Below are 25340 nucleotides of genomic sequence, written 5' to 3'. Positions count from 1 at the left end.
AGATATACAATTATGCTGAAATCAGAGAAGAAAAAAAGTCTACAAAAATGTCTACTACCTGATATCTTAACTGAGTTTTTTTTTTTAATGTTTATTTATTTTTGAGAGAGACAGAGCATGAGCAGGGGAGGGGCAGAGAGAGAGGGAAACAGAATCCAAAGCAGGCTCCAGGATCTGAGCTGTCAGCACAAAGCCCGAGGCAGAGCTTGAACTCACAAACCGCCAAATCATGACTGAGGCTGAAGTCAGATGCTTAACCGACTGAGCCAACCAAGCGTCCCTGAGTTTTAGTTTTAAATAAATTTTTTAAAGTTCAATATGGATCTTATGATCAAAAAGTTGAACAGAGACATGAAAGACATAAAGGATCCAAACCGAACTGAGATGAAAAATACACCAGAAAGATTAACAGGTTAGAGAACAAAAAAGAAAAGATTAATAAACTTACAAACATAGCAATGAGAATTAGCAAAATAAACACAGAAAGAAAATATAAAATTTTAAAAAATTACAAACATAACAATAGATAACTATAAGAGTTAATGTGTGAAATGAAGTCCCCAAAGAAGGGAGGGAACAGAAAAATATATTTCAAATTCAAAGGTAACTGTAAACTCACAGATCCACAAAGCTCAACAAACCCCAGATACATGAAAAAAAAGAAAAAGAAAGGAAGGAAAAAAAAGGAAGCTGAAAAATTCATTACCAGCCAACTCACACTACAAGAAATGTTAAAGTCCCTCACAAAGAGACAATGAACACCAGAAATGTTATTTACAAGGGTAAATAGATATTTTTTAATATTTTAATCTCTTTAAAAATGTTTTAAAATGCTGATACTGTAATTCTGGGGTTCATAACATATATATATGAAAAATGTATGACAACAATACCATGAAAGTCAGGAGGAGAGAAATGAAAGTATACTATTGTAAGGTTTTTATAGTATACATAAGTATTATCACTTGAAGGTAGCCTGTGATAAGTTAAAAATGTATACTATTATAAACCCTGATAAGAAATAAAAAATAAATTAAATTAAAAACGACTAAAACAAAGTTATAGCTTACAAGCCAACAAAGAATAAAAATCTGGGGCACCTGGTGGCTCAGTCAGTTGAGTGACTGAGTCTTGATTTCAGCTCAGGTCATGATCTCATAGTTTGTGAGATCAAGCCCCACATCTGGCTCTGCACTGACAGAGGCACGGAGACTCTTGGGATTCTCTCTTTCTCCCCCTCTCTCTCCACCCCTACCCCACTTGCACATGCGTGCATGCGCTCTCTCTCAAAAATAGATAAACTTAAAAAAAAGAATAAAAAATTAAATCTTAAAAAATAATTAACAAAGCCTGAAAGAGATGAAAAGGAGAAACAAAGGCAGATGAGACAAATAGAAAATGAATAGGAAGATTTAACCTATCAATAATGTATCAATAATGGCATTAGATATAAATGGCCCAAACATCTAAATAAAGAGCAGAGACTACCACACTGGATAAAAAGACCCAACCACATGCTGCTTATACAAGAGCACTTTAAATATAAAGGCACAAATAGATTAAAAGTAGAAAGACAGAAAAGATGATACCATACTAACACTTATCAAAAGAAAGTTGCAATGCCTGTATTATTATCAAAGTAGATTTCAGAGCAAAAAATATTATCACCACAATAAAAATAATCGTTTCATAATAATAAGGGGTTAATTTATCAAGAAGCTCAAACAATCTTAAGTGTTTATGCATCTAATAACAGAGCATCAAATACATGTAGCAAAACTGGGAAAAATAAGACAAGTCCATAATTACCATCAGCAATTTCATCACTCTTTCAACTAATAGAACAACTAGATTCAAGGATAGAGTAAACTTGGAAAACACTATCAATTTGACCTGACATTTATAGGACACAGCATCCAACAACAGAGGAATACACATTCTTCTAAAGTGTACATAGCACATTTACCAAAAGAGACCATGTTCTGTGCCATAAAACAAGCCTTGATAAATTTTAAAGGATTTAACTTATTTAAAATATGTCCACAGACAAAATGCAATTAAATTAAAAATAAATAAGAGCAAGATCTCGGAAAGTCCAGAAATTTTGAAAATTATATAACATACTTAAAAATACCATGGATCAAAGAAGAAATCAAAAGGAAGTTAGAAAATATTTTGAACTGAATAAAAATGAAACTCAAAGCAAAATTTGCTGGATGCCACAAAAGCAGACACTAGGAAATTTCTAATTGCTAAATACCTACATTAGAAAATAAGAAAGATCTCAAATAAATAACTTTGGCTTCTACCTTAAGAAGCTAGGAAAAGAAGAGCAAATTAAACTCAAAGGAAACAAAGAAAACAAAATGATGAATATCAAAGCAAAAGCCAAAAAATAAAGAAAAAAGAAAAAAATGACAGAGAAAATCTATGAAAGAATTCTTTGAGTTCACTTAAATTGATAAACCTATGACCAGATGATCAAGAAAAAAGGATAATCGGTGCTACAGGCTGAATGTCTGTGTCTCCCCAAAATTCATATTCATATGTTGAAATCCTAAGGCCCAATGTGGTTGTACTGGGAAGTGGGGGCTTTGCATGCGATTAGGTCAAGATGGCAGAGCTCTTACGCGTGGATTAATGTCCTTATAGAAGTCTTAGAGATATCCCTCACCACTTCTGCCATGTGAGGATATAATGAGATGTCTGCAACCCAGAAGAAAGCCCTCACCCTGGATCATGCGGGCACCTTGATCTGGGACTACAGAACTATGGGAAATAATTTTCTATTGTTTATAAGCCACCAAGTCTGAGGTATTTTGTTATAATAAACCAGAATGGACTAAGACAATAATAAACATTATAAACAATTCTATACCAATAAACAATGAAACTGACCAATTCCATGAAAGACACAAACTATCAAGGTGCATTCAAGAAAAAACAGCTAACTTAAATAGCCTTATATTAAAGACATTGAGACTGTAGTTTAAAACTTTTTCACAAAAAATTTCCAGACCCAGATGGCTTCACTGGTTAATTCTACCAACCTTAAGGAAGAAATAGTAATGCCAACTCTAAACTCTTCTAAAATACTGAAGAGGAGGAAATAATTCCCTAATCATTGAATGAGGCCGGTACTGTTGCTATGACAAAATCAGACAAAAACATTACAATCAAATAAAACTATGGACCAATATTCCTTTTGAACACAGATGCAAAAATTCTAGACAAGAATTTTAGCAATTCAAATCCAATAATTTATAAATATATTAATACATTATAACCAAGTATGCTTTATTCCAGAAATGTAGGGTTGGTTTAACATTAAAAAAAAAACAAAAACAAAAACAAAAAAACACCAACCAGGGTACTTTGCCATATTAACAAACTGTGAGGGTTACTTTTATGTGTCAACTTGACTGAGCTAATGGATTCCCAGATAGCTGATAAAACATTATTTCTGGGTGCTTCTATGAAGGCATTTCCAGAAGTTGTTCATATTTCAATGCCCCCAATGCATCATCCAATCCAATGAAGGCCTGAATAAAACAGAAAGATAGAGGAAGAGTGGATTTTCTCTGCTTGTGCTAGAACATCCATCTTATACTGCCCTTGGATATCAGTACTCCTGGTTCTCAGGCCTTCAGACTCCAGCCTTTGGAATCAAACTGAGACTTATATCATCTACTTCCCTGATTCTTGGGCCTTTGGATGTATACTAAATTATACCACCAAACTTCCTGATTCTCCAAGCTGCAAATAACAGCAGCCTGGTCGGATTTCTCAGCCTCCATAATCATGTGAGCCAATTCTCATAATAAATCTCATACCTGTATCTATAGATAAAGATATCCTATTGGTTCTCTCTGGAGATCATTGACAAATACACAAAATAATAAAAACCATTATGATCACCTCAGTAGACTAAACTGTAGAACTCTTTGGTACATATGACTCCATCCAAACCTCTGCATTAAAAGACTTGAACAAACACTAGTGTAGTTTCTAACTTCTCATGGCTGTATTCCTAGGATGATGATTCCAACCCTCTTAAGTTCCTGCCTGGGAAAACTCAAGATTGCCAAAAGTATTTACTGTTTGTTCCAGCCAATCCCTGAAGACAGAGCCCCTATCTCCCAATCTTTATGGGCGAGTACAAGCCTAACTTGAATAGGCATGAGGTAGCAAACCCAGCTGGCTTAATCACAATGACCAAATTCTCTTCCAGCTTTTTGTAAATTTCTACATCCCTGACTCTACTCAAGCCCCTACTCATTTCCCATTTGTTCCTCCTTTCTACTCCGTCATTATCCTTTTAAAACATCCTAGTCACCTCCACACAAAAAGAAGTGGAGTTCAGTTCACACTGGACTTTCCTCCCTATCACAATAGTTATTACTGAATAAAATCTGCCCTTGCTGCTTTAACTAGAATACAGATTTACCTATGGGGCACCTGAGTGGCTCAGTCAGTTAAGCACCCAACTCTTGATTTTGGCTCGGGTCATGATCTTATGATTCATGGGTTTGAGCCCTGTATCGGGCTCTGTGCTGACAGTGCAGAGCCTGCTTGAGATTCTAGCTCTCTCTGCCACTCCCCAACTTGTATTGTCTCTCTCAAAATAAATAAATTTTAAAAAAGAGGGGTACCTGGATGGCTCAGTCAGTTAAGCGTCTGACTTCAGCCCAGGTCATGACCTTGCAGTTCCTGAGTTTGAGCCCCACATCGAGACAGAGCCCACTTCAGATCTTCTGTCCCCATCTTTCTCTGCCCTCCCCCACTTGTATGCTTGCTCTCTAAAAATAAACATTAAAAAAAATTAAGAATACAGCTTTATCTTTGATAAGACACAAAAAAACATTTGACAAAACCCATGATCCATTCCTAATCAAACTCTCAGCAAACCAGAAATAGAAGGGAACTTCTTCAACCCAACACAGGGTATCTACTAAAAACATACAGCTAACATCATACTTAATGCTGAAAGAATAAATGCCTTTCTCCTAAGATCAAGAACAACACAAGGATTGGAGGTTTTCACTAGGACCAAAAAGCAGGGAGGCATCCAGGTAGAAAAAGGCAGGGTAAAACTTTATTCACAAATGATACAATTGCCTATGTAGAAAATTTAACGGAATCAAAGCTACTGGAACCTAATAAGTGAGTTTGCCAAAATTGCAAACAAGACACAAGATACAAATATCAATACACAAAAATCAATTTTATTTTTATGTACTAGCAACAAGCAATAAGAAATTAAAATTCTAAAAAACAGCACCATTTACAACAGCATCAAAAATACCAATTAAACAGGGATAAATCTGACAAAAGGTATGTAAGACCTATCTACACACTGAAATCTAGAAAACATTGCTGAGAGAAATTAGATAAGACTTAAAGAGGAGGCATACCTTGTTCATGGGTCAAGACTCAATATTTTTTAAAAATTTTTTTTAATGTTTGTTTATTTTTTGAAAGAGAGAGACAGAGTGTGAGTGGGGGAGGGGCAGAGAGAGAGGGAGACACAGAATCTTAAGCAGGCTCCAGGCTCTGAGATGTCAGTACAGAGCCCGATGCAGGGCTCAAACTCATGAACCATGAGATCACAGCCTTAACCAAAGTCAGACGCTTAACTGACTGAGCCACCCAGGAGCCCCAAGACTCAATCTTCTTAAGTGTCGGTTTTCCCTCAAAGTGAACTACAGATTCAATAATCCCAATAAAAATCTCAGAAGACTTGTGTGTGTGTGTGTGTGTGTGTGTGTGTGTGTGTAGAAACTGACAATCTGATTCTTAAATTCATATGGAAGTACAAGAAAACTAAAATAGGCAAAACAAGTTTGAAAAAGAACACTATCTGATTTTCAAAAGTTATTAAACTGTAGTGTTTATGACAATGTGGTATTGGTAGAAAGATAGCCAATACATCACTGAAACAGAAGAGAGTCAAGAAATATGCACACACATAATGGGCAACTGATTTAAGATAATGCAATGGAGAAAAGACAGTCCAGTCGATTCAACAAGTGGTACTGGAACAATTGGGCATTCATATATACAGAAAATGATACTAGATATATACCTCATACAATATACAAAAATTCATTCAAAACAGATCTTAGACATATGTGTAAAACCAAAAGTATAAAAGTTCTAAGATGCTATTTGCAACTTTGGGTTAGGTAAAGCTTTCTTAATAGAATACCAAAAGTACAATATGTACAAGGGAAAAAAAGGATAAATTTGACTTCATCAAAATTAAAAAATTTAAAACCAAACTTTAGTCTTCAAAAGACATAGGCAGGAGCATAAAAAGACAATTCAGACATTGGGAGAAAACATTTGTAAAGCACGTATCTGATAAAGGACTTATATCTAGAATACAAAATGCAAAAATAAGAAAAAAAACACCATTTTTTTAAATGGACAAAAGATTTAAAAAGGCTCTTCAACCAAAAAAACGTAAGGATGGTAAATAAGTACATGAAAAGATGCTCAACATCATTACTCATGAGGGAAATGCAAATTAAAACCACAATGAGATGCCAGTATACACCTGTTAGATACTAAAATGAAAGACAGCCATAGCAAATGTTAGCAGAGACACAGAAGAACTGGAACTCTCCACATCTAGTAGGAATGTAAAGTGGTGCAATCACTTTTGGAAAACAGTATGGCAGTATCTCAAAAAGTTAAACATACATCTACCATATGATTCCACCCTAGGTATTTACCCAAGGGAAAGGAAATATATGTCCATACGAGGGCTTGTATGAATGTTAGGAGCCTTATTTATAACAACCGCAATCTGGTTAACAATCCAAATGTCCATCAACAGGAGAATGAATAAACAAATTGTAGTATATCCATACGATGAATACTACTCAGCAAGTAAAGGACATAACTACTGATACACACAACTTGGATGAATCTTGAAAGAATTAGCCTTTAAAAAGAGACAAAAAATACATACAAAGAGACAAAAAGAGTACAAAAAGTATATAACTCCATCTATATAAAACTCTACAAAACACAAACTAATCTAGAGTGAAATAAAGCAGATCAGTGACTGCTTGAGGAAGGGGTTAGAGAAGGGTGGGAGGGAATGATTACAAAGGGCATGAGGAAACTTTTGGGAGTGATGGATACGTTCACAATCTTGCTTGTGAAGGTACTGTACACCTTAAATATGTACTGTTTAGGGGTGCCTGGGTGGTTCGGTTGGTTAAGCATCCGACATCAGCTCAGGTCATGATCTTGCGGTTCATGGTTCGAGCTTCATATCAGGCTCTGTGCTGACAGCTCAGAGCCTGAAGCCTGCTTCGGATTCTGTGTCTCCCTCTCTCTGCCACTCCCCCACTCATACTCTGTCTCTCTCTGAAAATAAATAAGCTTTAAAGAATAATAATAGTAATAATAATAATAATAATGCATATGTTCTATTTATTGTATGTCAATTTTACCTTAATACAGTTGTCAAAAATGAAATAAGGGGTGCCTGGGTGGCTCAGTCACTTAAGTGTCTTACTTCGGCTCATGTCAGGATCTCACGGTTCATGGGTTCAAGCCCCACATTGGGCTCTGTGCTGACAGCTCAGAGCCTGGAGTCTGCTTCAGAGTTTGTGTCTCCCTCTGTCTCTGCCCCTCCCCAATCACGTCTTGTCTCTCTCTCTCTCTCCCTCTCAAAAATAAATATTTTAAAAAAATGTTTTTTAATGAAATAAAACATAAAAAATAATCTTGAAAAATGTAAAGGTGGGGGCACCTGGGTGGCTCAGTTGATGGATCATCTGACTCCTGATCTCAGGGTTGTGAGTTTGAGGCCCACACTGGGTATGGAGTCTCCTTAAAAAAAATAGAGAAAGAAAAATGTAGAGGGACCTATCAAACCACAAAACACAGTTAGGTCTAGATAAGAAATTAACTGATAACTCTCTAAACTATAAAGAAAAAGAAAATATCTCCCCAAAACACTATGAAGAAAATGTTTGTTTAGAAGGAATGCAAACCACCTCCATATCAGGTTTCTAAATGCAGACCAGAGTCTGGAAAGTAATGGATCAATACTTAGAAAACACTGAGAAAAAAAATACTCAAGAAACAGCTACCTAGTTCATAAGCAATAGGAGCAGAAATCCTTTGATGAATTATAAAACAATCCTCTTGTTTCCATAGTGGTTCCCATACCATTAAAACTAAATTCATTCATTTATTCATCAACTGTATTGACTACTCTGTAAATGTCATGAACTCTTCTTAGAACTGTATAGATACGGGCTCATGCAATGGGCGTTAGAGAACCACGCATCTATAAACATGACAAACTGTCGATGTTAACAGCTGGATTATTTGATTCTGTAAACTGCAATGCCTCTCTTCTCACAAGATTCAAAAGGAATAAAATTCTTATTGATGTAATGAGCCATCTCATGTTATCCTACCAGGAGATTGTGAGATAAAGTTCACCTTTGCGGCTCTAAGAAGAACAAATGATGGGAGGGAAGGAAGGAATGGCTCTCTCTGCAGAGCTTCTCTTACCCTCCCCTCTCTTCCTCTCCCAAACACAAGCCATCAGAAATCACACCAAAGGATTCTTTTTTGAACTCACCATACCAAGGAAACTGGATAAAGGAAAACCCTAATGGACAAAAATGTGCCTTCCAAACCAATTCTGATACCACATTTCAGAACTCTGACACCTACAAAAATCATTTTCAGCAATATGCCAGTTGCTGCCAAAACTCATGGGGCCCTCCAAAGCTCCTGTCTCAGCTGCAATTCCAGTATCTGTCCCCTCGCCTTGGCTCCCTGATTCCCAAAACTGTCACGCTGCGATCAGGTGTTCCAACTATTCCCCACGCTAAAGTGAAACAGAATGGTCCCTCTTCCCAATACCAATTAAAATCCTGATTCCAGGAGCACTTGGGTGGCTCAATTGGTTGTGTCCAATTTCAGCTTAGGTCATGATCTCAATGTTTGTGGGTTTGAGTCCCACATCAGGCTTCGTATTGACAGTGTGGAGCCTGCTTGGGATTCTCTCTTTACCTCTCTCTACCCCTCCCCCACCTGCACTTTCTCTCTCTCTCTCAAAAACAAATGAACTTATGAAAAAATCCCAAATCACAGAGGGAGGAAGGCAAACCATAAGAGAGTCTTAAATACAGAAAACAAACTGAGGGTTGATAGGGGAGTGAGGGGAGAGGGGAAAATGGGTGATAGGCATTGAGGAGGGAACTTGCTGGGATGAGCACTGGGTGTTATATGTATACGATGAACCACAGGAATATACCCCCAAAACAAAGAGCACACTTTACACACTGTATGTTAGCCAATTTGACAATAAGTTATATATTTTTTTAAAAATCCCAATTCCATGAATATAGCCGTTAATACTACTTATCCAAACCTTAAAACCCCCCATTAAATAGATCAATTCAGGGGCGCCTGGGTGGCACAGTCGGTTAAGCGTCCGACTTCAGCCAGGTCACGATCTCACTGTCCGTGAGTTCGAGCCCCGCGTCGGGCTCTGGGCTGATGGCTCAGAGCCTGGAGCCTGTTTCCGATTCTGTGTCTCCCTCTCTCTCTGCCCCTCCCCCGTTCATGCTCTGTCTCTCTCTGTCCCAAAAATAAAAATAAACGTTGAAAAAAAAAAAATAGATCAATTCAATAAGTATTTACTGAACATCCACCACAACAAATCTGTAATAGGGTTTTATATCAAAAAGAATCTCTCTTCCTGGGCTAAAATGTTGGACTTCTTCCTTTACTCCTAACAAGTATAGCTTGCACATATATACTCCAAGAAATTCCTGCCACCTGGTGTCCAAATTCAATACTGCAATGAATAGGGACCAAGCAACCTCAGCTTGGTATAGGCAGGCAAGCACCCTAGACTAAAAAAATGTACTATTTAGTGGTATTTCAAAATCCATTTGGGGGAGGGGGGGTACCTGGGTGGCTTAGTCGGTTAAGCGTCAGACTTCGGCTCAGGTCATGAACTTACAGTTTGTGGGTTTAAGCCCTGCATCGGGCTCTGTGCTGACAGCTCAGAGCCTGGAGCCTGCTTCAGATTCTCTGTCTCCCTGTCTCTATGCTCCTCCTGTGCTCACACCCTCTCTCTCTCTCTCTGAAGAATAAATAAATATTTAAAAAACATTTTTTTAAATGTCAATACTATCCAAAGCAATCTACATATTGAATGCAATCCCTATGAAAATAACACCAGCATTCTTCACAGAGCTAGAACAAACAATCTTAAAATTTGTACGGAACCAGAAAAGACCCTGAATAGCCAAAGCAATCTTGAAAAAGAAAACCAAAGCTGGAGGCATCACAATCCCGGACTTGAAGCTGTATTACAAAGCTGTAATTATCAAGAAAGTATAGTACCAGCCCCCAAAACAGACACTCAGATCAATGGAACAGAACAGAGAACCCAGAAATGGACCCAGAAACATATGGCCAACTAATATTTGACAAAGCAGGAAGAATATCCAATGGAATAAAGACAGTCTCTTCAGCAAATGGTACTGGGAAAACTGGACAGCGATGTAGAAAAATGAACCTGGACCACTTTCTTACACCATTCACACACAAAAAATTCAAAATGGATGGAAGACCTAAACGTAAGACAGGAAGCTACCAAAATCCTAGAGGACAAAGCAGGCAAAAACCTCTTTGACCTCCGGCCATAGGACCTTCTTATTCAACATGTCTCTGGAGGTAAGGGGGAAAAAAGCAAAAACGAACTACTGGGACCTCATCAAGGTAAAAAGCTTCTGCACAGTGAAGGGAACAATCAGCAAAACTAAAAGGCAATTGACGGAATGGGAGAAGATATTTGCAAATGATATATCAGATAAAGGGTTAGTATCCAAAATCTTTAAAGAACTTATCAAACATAACACCCAAAAGACAAATAATCCAGTGAAGAAATGGGCAAAAGACATGAATAGTCACTTCTCCAAAGAAGACATCCAGATGGCCAACTGACACATGAAAAAATGCTCAATATCACTCATCATCAGGGAAATACAAATCAATACCACAAAGAGATACCACCTCACACCAGTCAGAATGGCCAACATTAACAAATCAGGCAACAGCAGATGTTGGTGAGGATGTGGAGAAAGAGGATCTCTTTTGCCCTGCTGGTGGGAATGCAAACTGTTGCAGCCACCCTGGAAAACAGTATGGAGGTTCCTCAAAAAACTAAAAATAGAACTACCCTACAACCCAGCAATTGCACTACTAGGTATTTAACCAAGGGATATGCTGTTTCGAAGGGGCACATGCACCCCAATGTTTATAGCAGCACTATTGACAATAGCCAAATTATGGAAAAAGCCCAAATGTCCATCGAGTGATGAATGGATAAAGAAGATGTGGTACATATGTACAATGGAGTATTATCCGGCAGTCAAAAAGAATGAAATCCTGCCATTTGCAACTATGTGCATGGAAATAGAGGGTATTATGCTAAGTGAAATTAGTAGAGAAAAACAAATATCTTATAGCTTCACTCATATAAGGAATTTAAGATATAAAACAGATGAACATAAGGGAAGGGAAACAAAAATAATATAATAACAGGGAGAGGGACGAAATATAAGAGACTCTTAAATATAGAGAACAAACAGAAGGTTGCTGGAGGGGTTGTGGGAGGGGGGATGGGCTAAATGTGTAAGGGACATTAAGCAATCTACTCCTGAAATCATTATTGCACTATATGCTAACTAACTTGAATGTAAATAAACAAATAATTAATTAATTAATTAAAAATTTTTTTTTAAAAAATTAAAAATCCATTTGGGCTAAAGGGTTCTAAGAAAGACCATTAATTTAAATGAATCTTAAATGAAGGCTATTAACTTAAGTGAAAACTGAAAGAATATAGGAAAGATTACTTGGGGGGTATTCTCCCATCTCCAGCAACTTGAGGAAAAACTGAAATACTGAAAATACTACATCCAAAACCCATCTACTCCATTACCGCCCTGGCCAGCCTTTCAATCAATGCTGACCACACTCCTCCCAGGAGCTCAGCAAAATAGAAAGGGTGCAGACTGACAATACAAACAACTGAAAAAAGGAAAACACAAACTAAGAATATGGAGAGCCCTTTAATTTTTTTTTTTTTTTTACATTTATTCATTTTTGAGACACAGAGAGCATAAGTTGGAGAGGAGCAGAGAGAGAGGGAGACACAGAATCTGAAGCCAGGCTCCAGGCTCCAAGCTGTCAGCACAGAGCCCGACGCAGGTCAGATCATGACCTGAGCCGAAGTCGGATGCTTAACCAACTGAGCCACCCAGGCGCCCCTGGAGACCCCTTTTAATTTATATTGTACCTTTTCATTTTCCATAGTCCATGTACTTCAAGAGCTATGATATAACAGATTTCTTTGTTTTTTTCTAATAAGTTCATTTATTTTGAGAGTGAGAGAGAGTGTGCGCATGAGTGAGGGAGATGCAGAGAGAGAGGGAGAAAGAATCCCAAGCAGGCTCCACTGGCGGCGTAGAGCCCAACACGGGGCTTGATCTCAGGACCATAAGATCATGATCTGAACCAAAATCAAGAGTTGGATGCTTAACGGACTGTCACCCAGGTCCCCCAACAGATTTGGTTTTTTTTCTAATTATTTATGAAATAAAGCAAAGAATGGTATCCCATCAACTATAATCACTCACCTTCAAACAAGACTTAATACTTTCTGATTTAACAAGGATTCTTTAGAGTCATCAGGAAAGATTTACTACAGAATAGGAATGCTGTGAGAACTAATCAGCACATGTTTGTGCAGCACATGGTAAAGGCAAGGAGAAAGCAGGAGATATCCATGATTCCCCCCTATTTCACCCCCCATGCAATTATCAAGCCCAGTGGATTATCTCTCTATCCCCACTACCCCATCCCAGACGAAGTCACCATCACCTTTTACTCAGGCCAGGGATTGGCAAACTACAGCCTGCAGGCCAAATCTGGCCTGTTACCAGATTTTGCAAGTCAAGTTTTATTGGAACACAGTCATGACCATTCGTTTATATATTGTCTTTGACTATTTTCACACTGCAGTGGCAGAACTGAGGAGATGTGACTGGCCCACAAAGTCTAAAACATTTATTATCTGACCCTTTACAGAAAAAGTTTGCCAAACTTGGCCTAAGTAGGCTATTAAATGATCCTCTAACTAGTCTCTTACCACTGATTCAATTCACTCTCCAAACTGCAGTCTGAGTGAAAGTTTTAAGAATGCAAATTTGATTGTTCATTCTGCAAAAATAAATCCAAACTCCTTACGGTACCTCCTGTAACTTTTCCAACCTCCTATCTTGCCACTGCCCTTTATGTTCCTGTTACTCTATTTTAATCTCTTCAAACTCATCTTGCTTTAAACCTTTGGGCTTTCAGCATATAATATTTCTCCTAACTGGAACATTCTACTTTCTCTGAGCTAACTCCAGGTCACTGTTCAGGTTCTCTATGTAAATGTCATCTTTTCCAGGAAGCCATTCCTGCCTGACCCCTTGGGCTGGAATTTGGTGGCCCTGAATTCCTCTATTACTGACCTTGTCATTAGACTCTAATTCATTTTAATTGTCAGGCCAGATCAAGAGCCATACGAAGGCAGAGACAGGCTCTGTGATGTTAACTATGATACCCTTAAAGCAAGCAGAGACTAGTATGTACGAGGTATTTACAAAATCTTGGTTCAGATTAATTTATCCTTTTGTATCATGTTCTGAGAATTCAAAGAACTTTTACTCAGAGATTTGCCAGAAAAAAATTATATAATTTTAGGCAATGAAGATAAGTAAGTCATGTATAACCATGGCAGAATAAGGGGATACCAAAGTCTGAAAACCTAGAAACCTATACAGAACTTCTGAGCCCAACTAATATTTACACCACATGAATTTTAGTATGTTAGCAGAGAAAACCTTGATCATCAGAGTTTATCATTCTAGGCTGTGTTTAATGAAAACAACAAAAATAATGAAACTAAAAAAGGCATCCTCCTAATACCTGCTCTTCCCTCTCCTTTTCTTTGGTCTTACTTCTGTAGACTCTAGCAGAGGTGGCATCCTGGGTTGGAATGGCAGAGATCTGATGCAGTGGCATGCTCATCCCAGCCTCTTGTCTGGGTGTCTTCTCTACTGAACAGAGTCTCCAGTGGTAGAGTCATTTTGGGCCATGGACTTCAAGCTGAGAGAGAGAAGACAAGACATAACACTTCAAATTTCCAACAGTGAGATTAGCATTTTATATTTATGTTCAGATGTGAACCAGTTACAGTATCTGACACAAATACCTGGTCTTCATAAACAACAAGATGAATGTTTATAGGAGAAATTTTAACATTTTTCTCATGTAATAAGATGGGCACACCTGAAAGAGGCATGTACATGTATAATCAGGTATTAATTTTCCATTGGCTATTAGGTTTTAAATACAGCAGTGTCATCCTTTAAGAATATTTTTAAAGTTAATTTTTTTCCTTGAACAAGCATTCATTCTGATAGAAGTAGTGATCTTTCCTTAAAACCACTGCCCCTGAATCCACACAATGGTAAGATTAAAGGCTTAAAAGTCTAAAATAAATTTAAGATACGTATGATCTATGCTTAACCTTCTGAAAGTCTAGACTCTCTAGACCAGTTGTGGGCAAACTTTTCCTATAAAGGGCCAGAAAGTAAATATTTTAGGCACTTTGGGCCATATTTTTTTAAAACTACTGAATTCTGTGGGGTGCCTGGGTGGCTCAGTCAGTTGAGTATCTGACTCTTAATTTCAGCTCAAGTCATGATCTCACTGTTCATGAGATCAAGCCCCTCGTCGGGCTCTGCACTAACAGCACGGAGCCTGGTTGGGATTCTCTCTCCCTCCCTCCCTCTCTCTCTCTCTGCCCCTCCCCCACTCACATGCACACATGCACATGCTCTCTCTCAAAAAATAAATGAACATTTAAAAAAATAATTCTGCTGTTGCAGAGTGAAAGCAGCCACAGTAAGTGTGCAAATGAATGAAAATGGTTATGTTTCAATAAAACTTTATTTACAGAAACAGGTGGCAGGCTAGATTTGGCCCATGGCCTGTAGTTTGCTAACCCCTTTCTAAAGAATTTTTCAGGGAAGATTAGAGCCATCATGGATATTCCTGGGATCCTAAAAAGGCTGCCCTTAGGTAAAATAATAGTTTCTAAATAAGCTTGATTCAATGATTCCATGCACACCTGCCTTTTTTCTGGTTTTCTCCTACATTCCTCCAAAGTTCCTGGTAATTGAATTGTGTGTTCTCTATCCCCTCACCCACCCCTGCTGAAATCTATCAAACTCAGTACACAAAACCAATTATATATCCAAATTATCCATAACATTTAATCTAGTAATGTTTCATGCTATCTGAATTTTAACAAAGGATGGAAACATTAAACTAAAACAATGAATCTCTAATTTGGGGGTCTTCACTTATTAACCATGCATTGGAGGTTGGGACAATAGGCAGGGAGTGTAAACAAGAGAGCCTGGCAATCTTGAGGTCATATTTGATGAGTAGCCATTTATTCCACCCAGCCCTAAGGTCACATCGGAAGGGCAGCCATTTATTCCACCTCTCCCTCCCCAAACTCTGCTCTGGACCAAAGGTAGGTGTTTGTGTGGCTTGTTTCATCTCTGATAGTGTTACTTAACCAAATTAAAGAGCAACAGAACTCAAAAAATTAATTCCCCTCATAAGATTCTCTGACCAACAAGCAACAAGAAGGAATAAGAAGCTGGAAGGAATCAACACTATGAGAAAATGAGATAAAAGAATATTGTTTTTAAAAGTCTAGTTTTATAATAGGTGAGGGATCACTGATACCCATAAAACAGGAAAATACAGTAGGTGATTAATATTAATGTCTAGATACTCTAATCAATTACTAGAATGTCAGTGTCTACATGTTATATATCATCTACTCTATCTCAAGCCTTTGATGAACCTGATACAAGATGGAGCACTGTGCCCAACGAATGGTCTGAATGTTTATGTTCATATTACACAAGATAAGAGGCACTTACAGCTTAGTTGTCTTATACTCTCTGGGAGATCATAACGGTCACTGGTGAGCAGTTTTTTCATCACTTCATCACTCATACATCAAAGTCCTCTGTCAGAGATGACAAACTCCATGTGGTCTCTTGGAATACCTAACTCAAACCAACCATGTCCAGAGTCCCACCATACATCATGCCAATAGCTTCCTTTGGTGCTTCTGGTATAATAATCATTATTACATCATTGGTACATGACCATGACAAGACTGATGAGGACTATTTATGCCAGATAAACACAAATCTGAGAGAGGGTTTTAAATATTTTGTAGAATTTTAAAGGACCTCTCCTTCTTACAGCCATTTAAGCTACTCTTCTGATATGAACCCCTATCTCCAGGTTATAGACCTGAAAGTCACCCTAAAGCAATCCTTCTCCTATGTCATATTTAGGATAAAAATGATAATCTTAAAAGCCAAACTACAAAACTGACCATGCCACTTTTTTTTTTGCAAAGGTTCATGTGAAAAGCATAAAGCAGGTATTACTCATACTATTTTCTTTGCATAGTTTCCAAATATCTATACCAATTCGTCTGTAATGAAGAACAATAGTTAAACCTTTGCACTATGTCTGACAATCCAGGCATGAGAACTTCAATCCCACTAATGCTAACTTGAAAAATACAGCACAGCTAATATGAACATCCATATCTAGAAGAAATGGACAAACTGGTTGTTTAAGAGTATGGAAATGGATATGTCATGTCAATGGATTAGAAGACTTTAGATAAAATTTAGAGTCAAGAAATAAGCCCGTGTAACTACGGTCAACTGGTTTTTCAACAAGGGTTCCAAGACCATTCAATGGGGAAAGAACAGTCTTTTCAACATGCAAAAGAATGAATTTAGACTCCTATCTCACACAAATAAAAAAATAAACTAAATATCACCAAAATAAAAACATCTGTGCTTCAACAGATATCATCAAAAAAGTGAAAAGTCAACCACAGAACAGAATGAATCTTTTCGCAAAACATACAATAAGGGATTTGTATCTTGAATACATAAAGGGGCTGTCACGACTCAACAATGAATACACAAATAACCCAATGAAAAATGGGTTGTTCAACACAATCTTAATTATACAGAACTGATGGTTGCCAGAGGAGAGGGAGGTGGGAAAATGGGTCAAATAGGTGACAGGGATTAAGGAACGCGCTTGTGGAAATAACCACAGGGTGATGCATGCCAGTGCTGAATTACCATATTATATACCTGAAACTAATGTAACTAATGTAATGTAACCGAATTAAAACAAAAACTTTAAAAAAAAGAAAAATGGGTTGTTCAACATCATTAGCCAACAGGAGAATGCAAATCAACACCGTGAGATATCACTTCAATTATGGCTATATTTAAAGACAGGTAAGTGTTGGCAAGGATGTGGAGACACTGAAACCCTCATACGGTGCCAGTGGAAATATATGCAGCTGCTCTGGAAAACTGCCTGAATCTTCCTTAAAATGTAGAAATCACACAAATGCCCATAAATTAATGAATGGATAAATAAAATGTGTTATCTATAAAATGGAATTATTTAGCAACAAAAAAAATGACATGCGAATACATGCTACAACATGGATGAAGCTTGAAGGCATTATAAAGTGAAAGGACTACATATTATATGATTACATTTGTATTAAGTGTGCAGAATAGGCAAATATATAGAAACATAAAGTAGATTACTGGTTACCAAGGACTGGGATGGGGGATGATGGGGGGGATGATGGCTAAAAGGGTTTCTTTTTAGAGTTATGAATATGTTCTAAAATGTATTATGGTAATGGCACATAACTCTTAAGTATACTAAAAGCCACAGAATTATATAGTTTAAATAAGTGGATTTGAATGAATGTGAATTATATCTCAACAAAACTTTTTTAAAAATATGTAAATAATTGATATGGACTAAGACCGATAAAACTGTATTTTTCCTTAGTGCTATCCCAATATAATGTATCTGGATGACAAGGAGATGGTCACTGTTATCCTATCACTCTTCCAGTTTTGAGAAAGAGGTAACAGGAAGAGTGCAAAATCAGCAATTAGAAATTTAAGTTCAAGACTTGACTCTTGAATGCTGTGTGATGTTGGGCAAACTGAGGAATTTCAAAGGCTCTGTTTCTTCAGCTGTAAAACAGAAAGGTAATAATCTCTACTCCGTTCACAGGGTTAATGTGAAGACCAAACAAGATTGTGTCCATGTGCACAAATGTAAGGGTTCTTAACATCAGCACATTTTCCAGCCTCCTTTTTCAGGCATCTGCAATGATTCCCCTCAGTGCCTCACAAAGGCCAGTTGTTAGCTTTGTCTTTCCAGTACCATTTTCTGTCCTCCTGCCCCTCATTCTGACACAAAATTTACACAACTGAGACCTCAAATTCTTTCTGACATTTTTTAAGGATCTCTAGTAGCATGACTCTAAGGAGAAGCAAGGCTGATCACACTATCCCTACAAGGGGAGAGGTAGGAAGGCCTGATGCAAAATATGACCAGCGTGGCATAACAATTAAGCTGTTCTATGTGCTTTCCAAATGGTCAAGATAAATGAAAGATTCTGTCCATTCCAACAATGATGAGACAAATACAGACAACAAGGAGGCAGCCAGGAGAAGACAAAGATGCCAGTCGCGGCTTCCCTGAGGGACAGTCACCCCAGGTCTGCTTGCCTCCCTGCACCCCTGCACACAGGGTGCCAGGCTCCGGCAGCACCCTTCTCCTCACCATTGTGTGGAGCTGAATGCCAACATCTCGAATGGCACTCAGAATAAACAACTTTAAATTAAGCGTGTTTTTATCAGAAGCACATTTCCTGTAAAAACGAGAAGCCTGTGCACAACAGCTAGCAGATACAGAAAGGAAAAAAAAGCAGTAAGAGGAGTGAGGAGACCAGCTGTAGTACACAGCACTGAAGGATCAAAGCAGGACTTAAAGTTGGGAATACGGAGGAATGAGAGAGACCATTTGAAAAGGAGGACCGACATAATCTAGTGAAGGGACTCAACTGTACCCTGGTTTCTGGGTGTGCATTCAAAAGACCAGGATGCACAGAGGAGTGGGGGGTAAGGAAAGCTCTTCATGGACACTGAGCTTGACATGCCTGTGGGAACCTCAAGATATGTATGTACACAGTGTACAATGGGAGTCACCAACACACCATGACCCCAGAACACACAGGAATAGAATCCGTTTTCCAACAAAACCCTCGGAATCAGTAGTTTATGTCATTAGGTGCTGTCAACAAATGATAAAATCCAGTATCAACACAGAATTCTTAAACAGCAATGATGAATCCCTAACTTTAAAAAACATCTATTTCAAACAAAATTTAAGTTTATGCTCATATGGCAAAACCCTTAAGAGTCAATCTAATTAAACAAAGAAGGAAAATAAATACATTATCACTGCTCTTATTTTACAGTTGGTTTTTTTCTAGATAAGACTTTTTTCTGTGATAAGACAAAAAGAGAACTTTATAGTATAATGAAAGAGAGCCCAAAGGAATTTTTTTTTAATTTTTTTTAAAATTTAAATTCAAATTAGTTAACATATAGTGTAGTATCGATTTCAGGAGTAGAATTTAGGATTCATCACTAACATATAATACCCAGTGCTCATCACAAGTGCCCTCCTTAATGCTCATCACCCATTTAGCCCATCCCCCCCACCTCCCCTCTAGCAACCCTGTTTATTCTCTATAGTTAAGAGTCTCTTATGGTTTGCCTCCCTCACTATTTTTATCTTATTTTTCCTTCCCTTCCCCTATGGTCATCCCTTTTGTTTCCTTAAATTCCACACGAGTGAAATCATAAGGTATCTGTCTTTCTCGGACTCATTTCACTTAGCGTAATACACTCTAGTTCCATCCCACCTCATTGCAAATAGCAAGATTTCATTTTTTTTGATGGCTGAGTAATAATATTCCATTGTGTGTGTGTGTGTGTGGGTGTGTGTGTATACCACATCATTTTTTATTTTTTAAATGTTTTTATTCATTTTTGAGAGAGGGAGAGACAGAGCTTGAGCAGGGGAGGTACAGATAGAGACCAGAGACACAGAATCTGAAGCAGGCTCCAGGCTCTGAGCTGTCAGCACAGAACCCGATGCATGCCTCCAACTTGTGAACCGTGAGATCATTACCTGAGCCAAGTCAGACACTTAACCAACTGAGCCACCCAGGTGCCCCTATGCCACATCTTCATCCATTCATCAGTCAATGGACATTTGGGCCCTTTCCATAATTTGGCTATTGTTGATACTGCTGCTATAAACACTGGGGTGCAGGTGCTCCTTTGTATCAGCATTTTTGTATCCTCTGGATAAATACCTAGTAGTGCAATTGCTGGGTCGTAGGATAGTTCTATTTTTATTTTTTTAGGAACCTCCATACTGTTTTCCAGAGTGGCTGCACCAGTTTGCATTCCCACCAGCAATGCAAAAGGGTTCCCCTTTCTCCGCATCCTCACCAACATCTATTGTTTCCTGAGTTGTTCATTTTAGCTATTCTAACAGGTGTGAGGTGGTATCTCATTGTGGTTTTGTTTTGTATTTCCCTGATGATGAACGACGTTGAGCATCTTTTCATGTGTCTTTTAGCCATGTGGATGTCTTCAACCCAAAGGAATTTCTAAGAACTACTAGAATCAGTTAACATAAACATTTGCATAAAATAAGTATTCTAGTGTAAGAAAAAAGTATATAAATATATAATGTCACCAACATTCCTATACACCAACAAAACAAAAATCATGAAATAGAGATAAATGATTTAAAAGCTACTTAAGAACTTTTAATGAAAAACATTCAGCAATTTTAGAGTATATTTGAAAACTATAATAATAGTTTGTGTTACAACAATATGTGTTCTCCAGAATTAAAGCATATATTTAATGTGATTCCAAAGTCTAAGGAAGATTTTCTACTTGACAAAATTATTCTAAAATTATGCATAAGCATTAATGAGACAATCAAATAAAAATGTTGAGAAAGAATCAACAGAGAGATGAGTCCTCTTGAAATATAGACATAACTACGCAATAATTATTATTAAAAAAGTAAAGTTACAGGTCCAAGACTAAAAAAGACAGTCCAAAACTGACTGAATTACACAGAAGAGTAAAATAGCAGCCCAAAATTATAGGAAAGCGACAAGTTTCTTCTTAACTGATGCTGGGACAATTGGACAAGAATTTGGAAGGGAAGGGGGCACCTGGGTGGCTCAGTCGCATAACCATCAGACTCTTGATTTCAGCTCAGGTCATGATCTCACAGTTCATGGGTTCAAGCCCACATCGGGCTCTGCACTGACAGTGTGGAGCCTTCTTGGGATTCTCTCTCTCTCCCTCTCTCTCTGTCCCTCCCCACCCCCACCCCAGGTCTCAAAATAAACAAGAATTTTTAAAAAATGGGAATTTGGTAGGAAAAATAATATCAATTAAGACTCACACTTCAGGGGCGCCTGGATGCCTCAATCAGTTAAGTGTCCGACTCTTGATTTTGGCTCAGGTCATGATCTCACAGTTTGTTAGACTGAGCCCTGCATTGGGCTCTATACAGACAGCATGGAGCCTGCTTGGGATTCTCTCTCTCTCCCTCTCTCTCTGCTCCTCCCCAGCTCATGTGTGCACATGGTCTCTCTCTCAAAATAAATAAATATTTAAATAAACAAATAAATATTTTTAAAAAAGACTCATATTTCATTTACTGAAATAAATCCTCATACATATACAAGTTAAATGTTAAAAAATAACACATAAGATACAATTGCAAATGAATATATTAAAGAACTAAAGGGAGATTGATTTCCTAAGCCTCAAATTAACAGGAAAAAAGTTATAAAAGATTTATAGATATGACCCTATAAGTAAAAATAAACAGGCAAAAAAAAAAAAGACTGGAAAATGTAGAATATGGGACAGAAAATCAGTATCTTTTATATGTAAGAAGTCAATACAAATAGGTTTCAAAAACATTAAAATCTAGGAACAGCCACTTTACAAATGAGGACATAACACAGGTCCTCACTTAATATTTTAATAATCAGGGAAAAGCAACAGCTCAGGGAACCATTTTTTCCCTTTACAAAAGTCTACAAAAATATGATGAAATCTATCATTGACCAATCAGCGCTGAACCTGTGTCCTTATGACCCCCTGGCAGTATCATAAACTCAGAATGCCTATCAAGAAAAATGTTGAGCAACAGGGCTGAAAAGACGTGGAAGAGCTTACCTGTGAGAAGCTTAGCCTGAGAAAATACACAAAAATTTATAAGCCCCAAGATTTCCACCATAACATTATTTACAATAAAGAAAAACAGTTCCTTTAATTTCCCATAACTGGGAAAAAGCTAAGTAAACTGCAGTGCTAGTACAATCAAAGGAATATTATGTGGGCATTAGAAGCAAGAGAAACATGGATTTGATAAAAAGCAAATGATATAAATTATACACGCATTGTAATTATGACTATGTTAATATATACACATGTAAAAATGCTAGGAAGGAAACTCATTAAAAATGCTAACAGTGGTTTAATGATGTGGCAATATAAATGACTTTTCATTTCTCTATTTGTTAAACCTTTAGTGATGATATATTACTTTTACAGTTTAAATATTTGAAGAGCTAAAATTAAAAGCTCAAGTCATTCCACTTAGATTGTCAACAGAGACTTATGTTATTAATGAAGATATACAACCATAAAAGGGCTCTTTTCTGTGAGAAGTACATTTCTGAAGGCCTCACAGAATTCAAGCCTAATCTTCCTACAGGAATAAAGTAGGAAGATGCATTCTCAGGACACAGATGTTTTCAAGCACTATGGTGTTTATTTTATGCTCCTTCTCGATTTTTTCAGCATTTCCTGCATATTTTTGCAAAGCACTAACCCTTTAAAAACAGCATAATGCATCATGGGAACAGTTCACCTTCACTATGTTTTATGACATCTGACTTTCAAGCTACAGTTATTAATTTTGGAGACTGCATTATTTGATATCTTACATATAAGACTTTATTAATAGTGTCATCTCATACTATTTTTAGTTTGTATATTTCTCACGAAATGGAATGGCCATTACACACCAACAGAAATGGAGACTCAGAACATGAACATGTGGCAAATAGGAGTCTAGTATCATAATACAGCAAACTATCAATAAATCTGAGCATCTGCCCAGCACTTAGAAAGCTATGTGTTGCTTATACTTTTTTTTTTTTTCCAGGAAATGTTTGTCCCTGTAACTATGGCAGAAACGTATCTGTGGCAGGAACCATCATCTTTCACAGAACACAGAAAACAATAATAAACATGGACAATCAATAAATGTTTCTTCCTTTTAATCATGGTTATATCCTGTTCCAAAATAGTGAATGCCTTTTTTCCACCAGGAGAATGGACTGTTCTCTCTTAAGAGATTTCCATGTGTGAAGAAAGCCCACATGCCTAGGATCTGACCGTGAGATTGGGTACTTTTGCTGGTCAAACAGTATTTACTGTGAAAGTTCCTCAATTTCCTACCACCAATCACATAAACTTGCCCACTGTCCCCAACCCTTTCATGAATTATGTAAAGTATATTATGTGGTTCAAAGGAAAAGGAGACCCCAGCTCTGGGACTATACTTGGGCTCTCCGCCCTTTTCTTCATCTGGCTATTCAGTGGCCTCACTTTATCAGCCATCCTCCTACCTCATATTTTCATCCTCTCCTCTCTAAAGACTCCTTCACACCAACAAACTAAGAGTTTTCCAAGAAATATGCATAAATTTTATGTCATTATGTCACTAGATGTTATTAAAGAATTATGAAATTCCATACCAATAAAGAATTTTAAAGTACTTTGTGGATCTCCCATTTTTTAAAAAACAAAAATAAAAATGCTTTCAATTCTCCTATCTTCTTTCCCTCTATAGCCAAACTTTCTGAGCCATGTACAATGTTCTTCACTTTCTTGCCTTTCAAAACTCACTTCAGTGCAATCCAACCTCTGTTCCCCCATTTCACAGAAAATGTTCTTGGCCTTTCTGAATCACTGATCAAATCTGGAAGAAGAGCTCCAAATGAAAGTTACCAAAATAATAATACAAAGCCACAACAACAACTAGGGGAAATAAAGATAATTTTCTAAAGTTTTAAAAACCCTTTTAAATAAATCAGTCAACATCCTCTTAGATGTACAGATGATACATACCAACCAGAAAGCTAAAATATGATAATATGAAAAAGAAGAAAGTACTCCTGAAAATTCAAAATTATAAGCAAAATTAGAAATTCAATTTCTGACAACTCAGAGCCTGGAGACTCCTTTGGATTCTGTGCCTCCCTCTCTCTCTGGCCCTCCCCCACTTACCCTCTGTCTCTATCAAAAATAAATAATCATTACAAAAAATTTTTTTAAGAAAAAAGAGGGGAAGGGGGGAGAAAATTTCACTTGATTCTTTATTCACCTCTTGGGATTATCCCTATATCCTGCTTTTCGACAGCAAAACAAACCTCTTACATACTCTAGAGCTCTTCTGAACTGAGATTTCTTCATTTTCTTTTTTTTTTTTAATTTTTTTTTCAACGTTTATTTATTTTTGGGACAGAGAGAGACAGAGCATGAACAGGGGAGGGGCAGAGAGAGAGAGAGAGGGAGACACAGAATCGGAAACAGGCTCCAGGCTCTGAGCCATCAGCCCAGAGCCCGAGGCGGGGCTCGAACCCACGGACCGCGAGATCGTGACCTGGCTGAAGTCGGACGCTCAACCGACTGCGCCACCCAGGCGCCCCAGATTTCTTCATTTTCTATGCACATTTCAGCTCACTGCAATCTGGCTTCAATACAGTGAAGTCAACAACGTTCTCTATGCTGCTAAGCCTAAAGGACATTTCATAGCCCTCGCGTTTTTCTTTTTTTTTTTTAATTTTAATTCAAGCATAGTTAAATACAGTGTTATATCAGTTTCAGGTATATAATATAGTGATTCAGCAATTACATACATCACCCAGTGCTCTTCTCAAGCACACTCCCTTAATCTCATCTCCTATTTCACCTATCCCTCTGACCCACCTCCCCTCTGGCAGCCATCAGTTTGTTCTGTATTGTTAAGAGTCTGTTTCTTGGTTTTTCCGTGTTATTTTTTTCCTTTGCTCATTTGTTTTGTTTCTTAAATTTCATGAGTAAACTGAATGGTATTTGTCTTTCTCTGAGTGGCTTCATTCACTTAGCACTATAATCTCTACCTCATCCATGTCA

At 37.5% G+C, this 25340-nt stretch overlaps 1 protein-coding gene across 4 annotated transcripts in view; it reads right to left on the bottom strand.

Annotated features, from left to right (window-relative positions):
• MARCHF8 (membrane associated ring-CH-type finger 8) overlaps window positions 1–25340 on the bottom strand; it is a 124003-nt gene that overhangs the window by 61423 nt on the left and 37240 nt on the right. For 2 of the 4 annotated variants that reach the window (XM_043596873.1, XM_043596869.1), the window contains exon 2: window positions 14029–14208. In XM_043596873.1, the coding sequence (XP_043452808.1) occupies window positions 14029–14130 (102 nt within the window). In that variant the 5' untranslated portion in view covers window positions 14131–14208. Of the gene's footprint in view, window positions 1–14028; window positions 14209–16064; window positions 16225–25340 lie in introns of those variants that run through there. The other 2 variants (XM_043596871.1, XM_043596872.1) reach the window with 2 other exon arrangements.

Source organism: Prionailurus bengalensis, chromosome D2 (genome assembly GCF_016509475.1).
Source record: "Prionailurus bengalensis isolate Pbe53 chromosome D2, Fcat_Pben_1.1_paternal_pri, whole genome shotgun sequence".
NCBI lineage: Eukaryota > Metazoa > Chordata > Mammalia > Carnivora > Felidae > Prionailurus > Prionailurus bengalensis.
The sequence above is the reverse complement of the archived record's forward strand: the minus strand, read 5'-3'. Positions and strand labels throughout refer to the sequence as shown.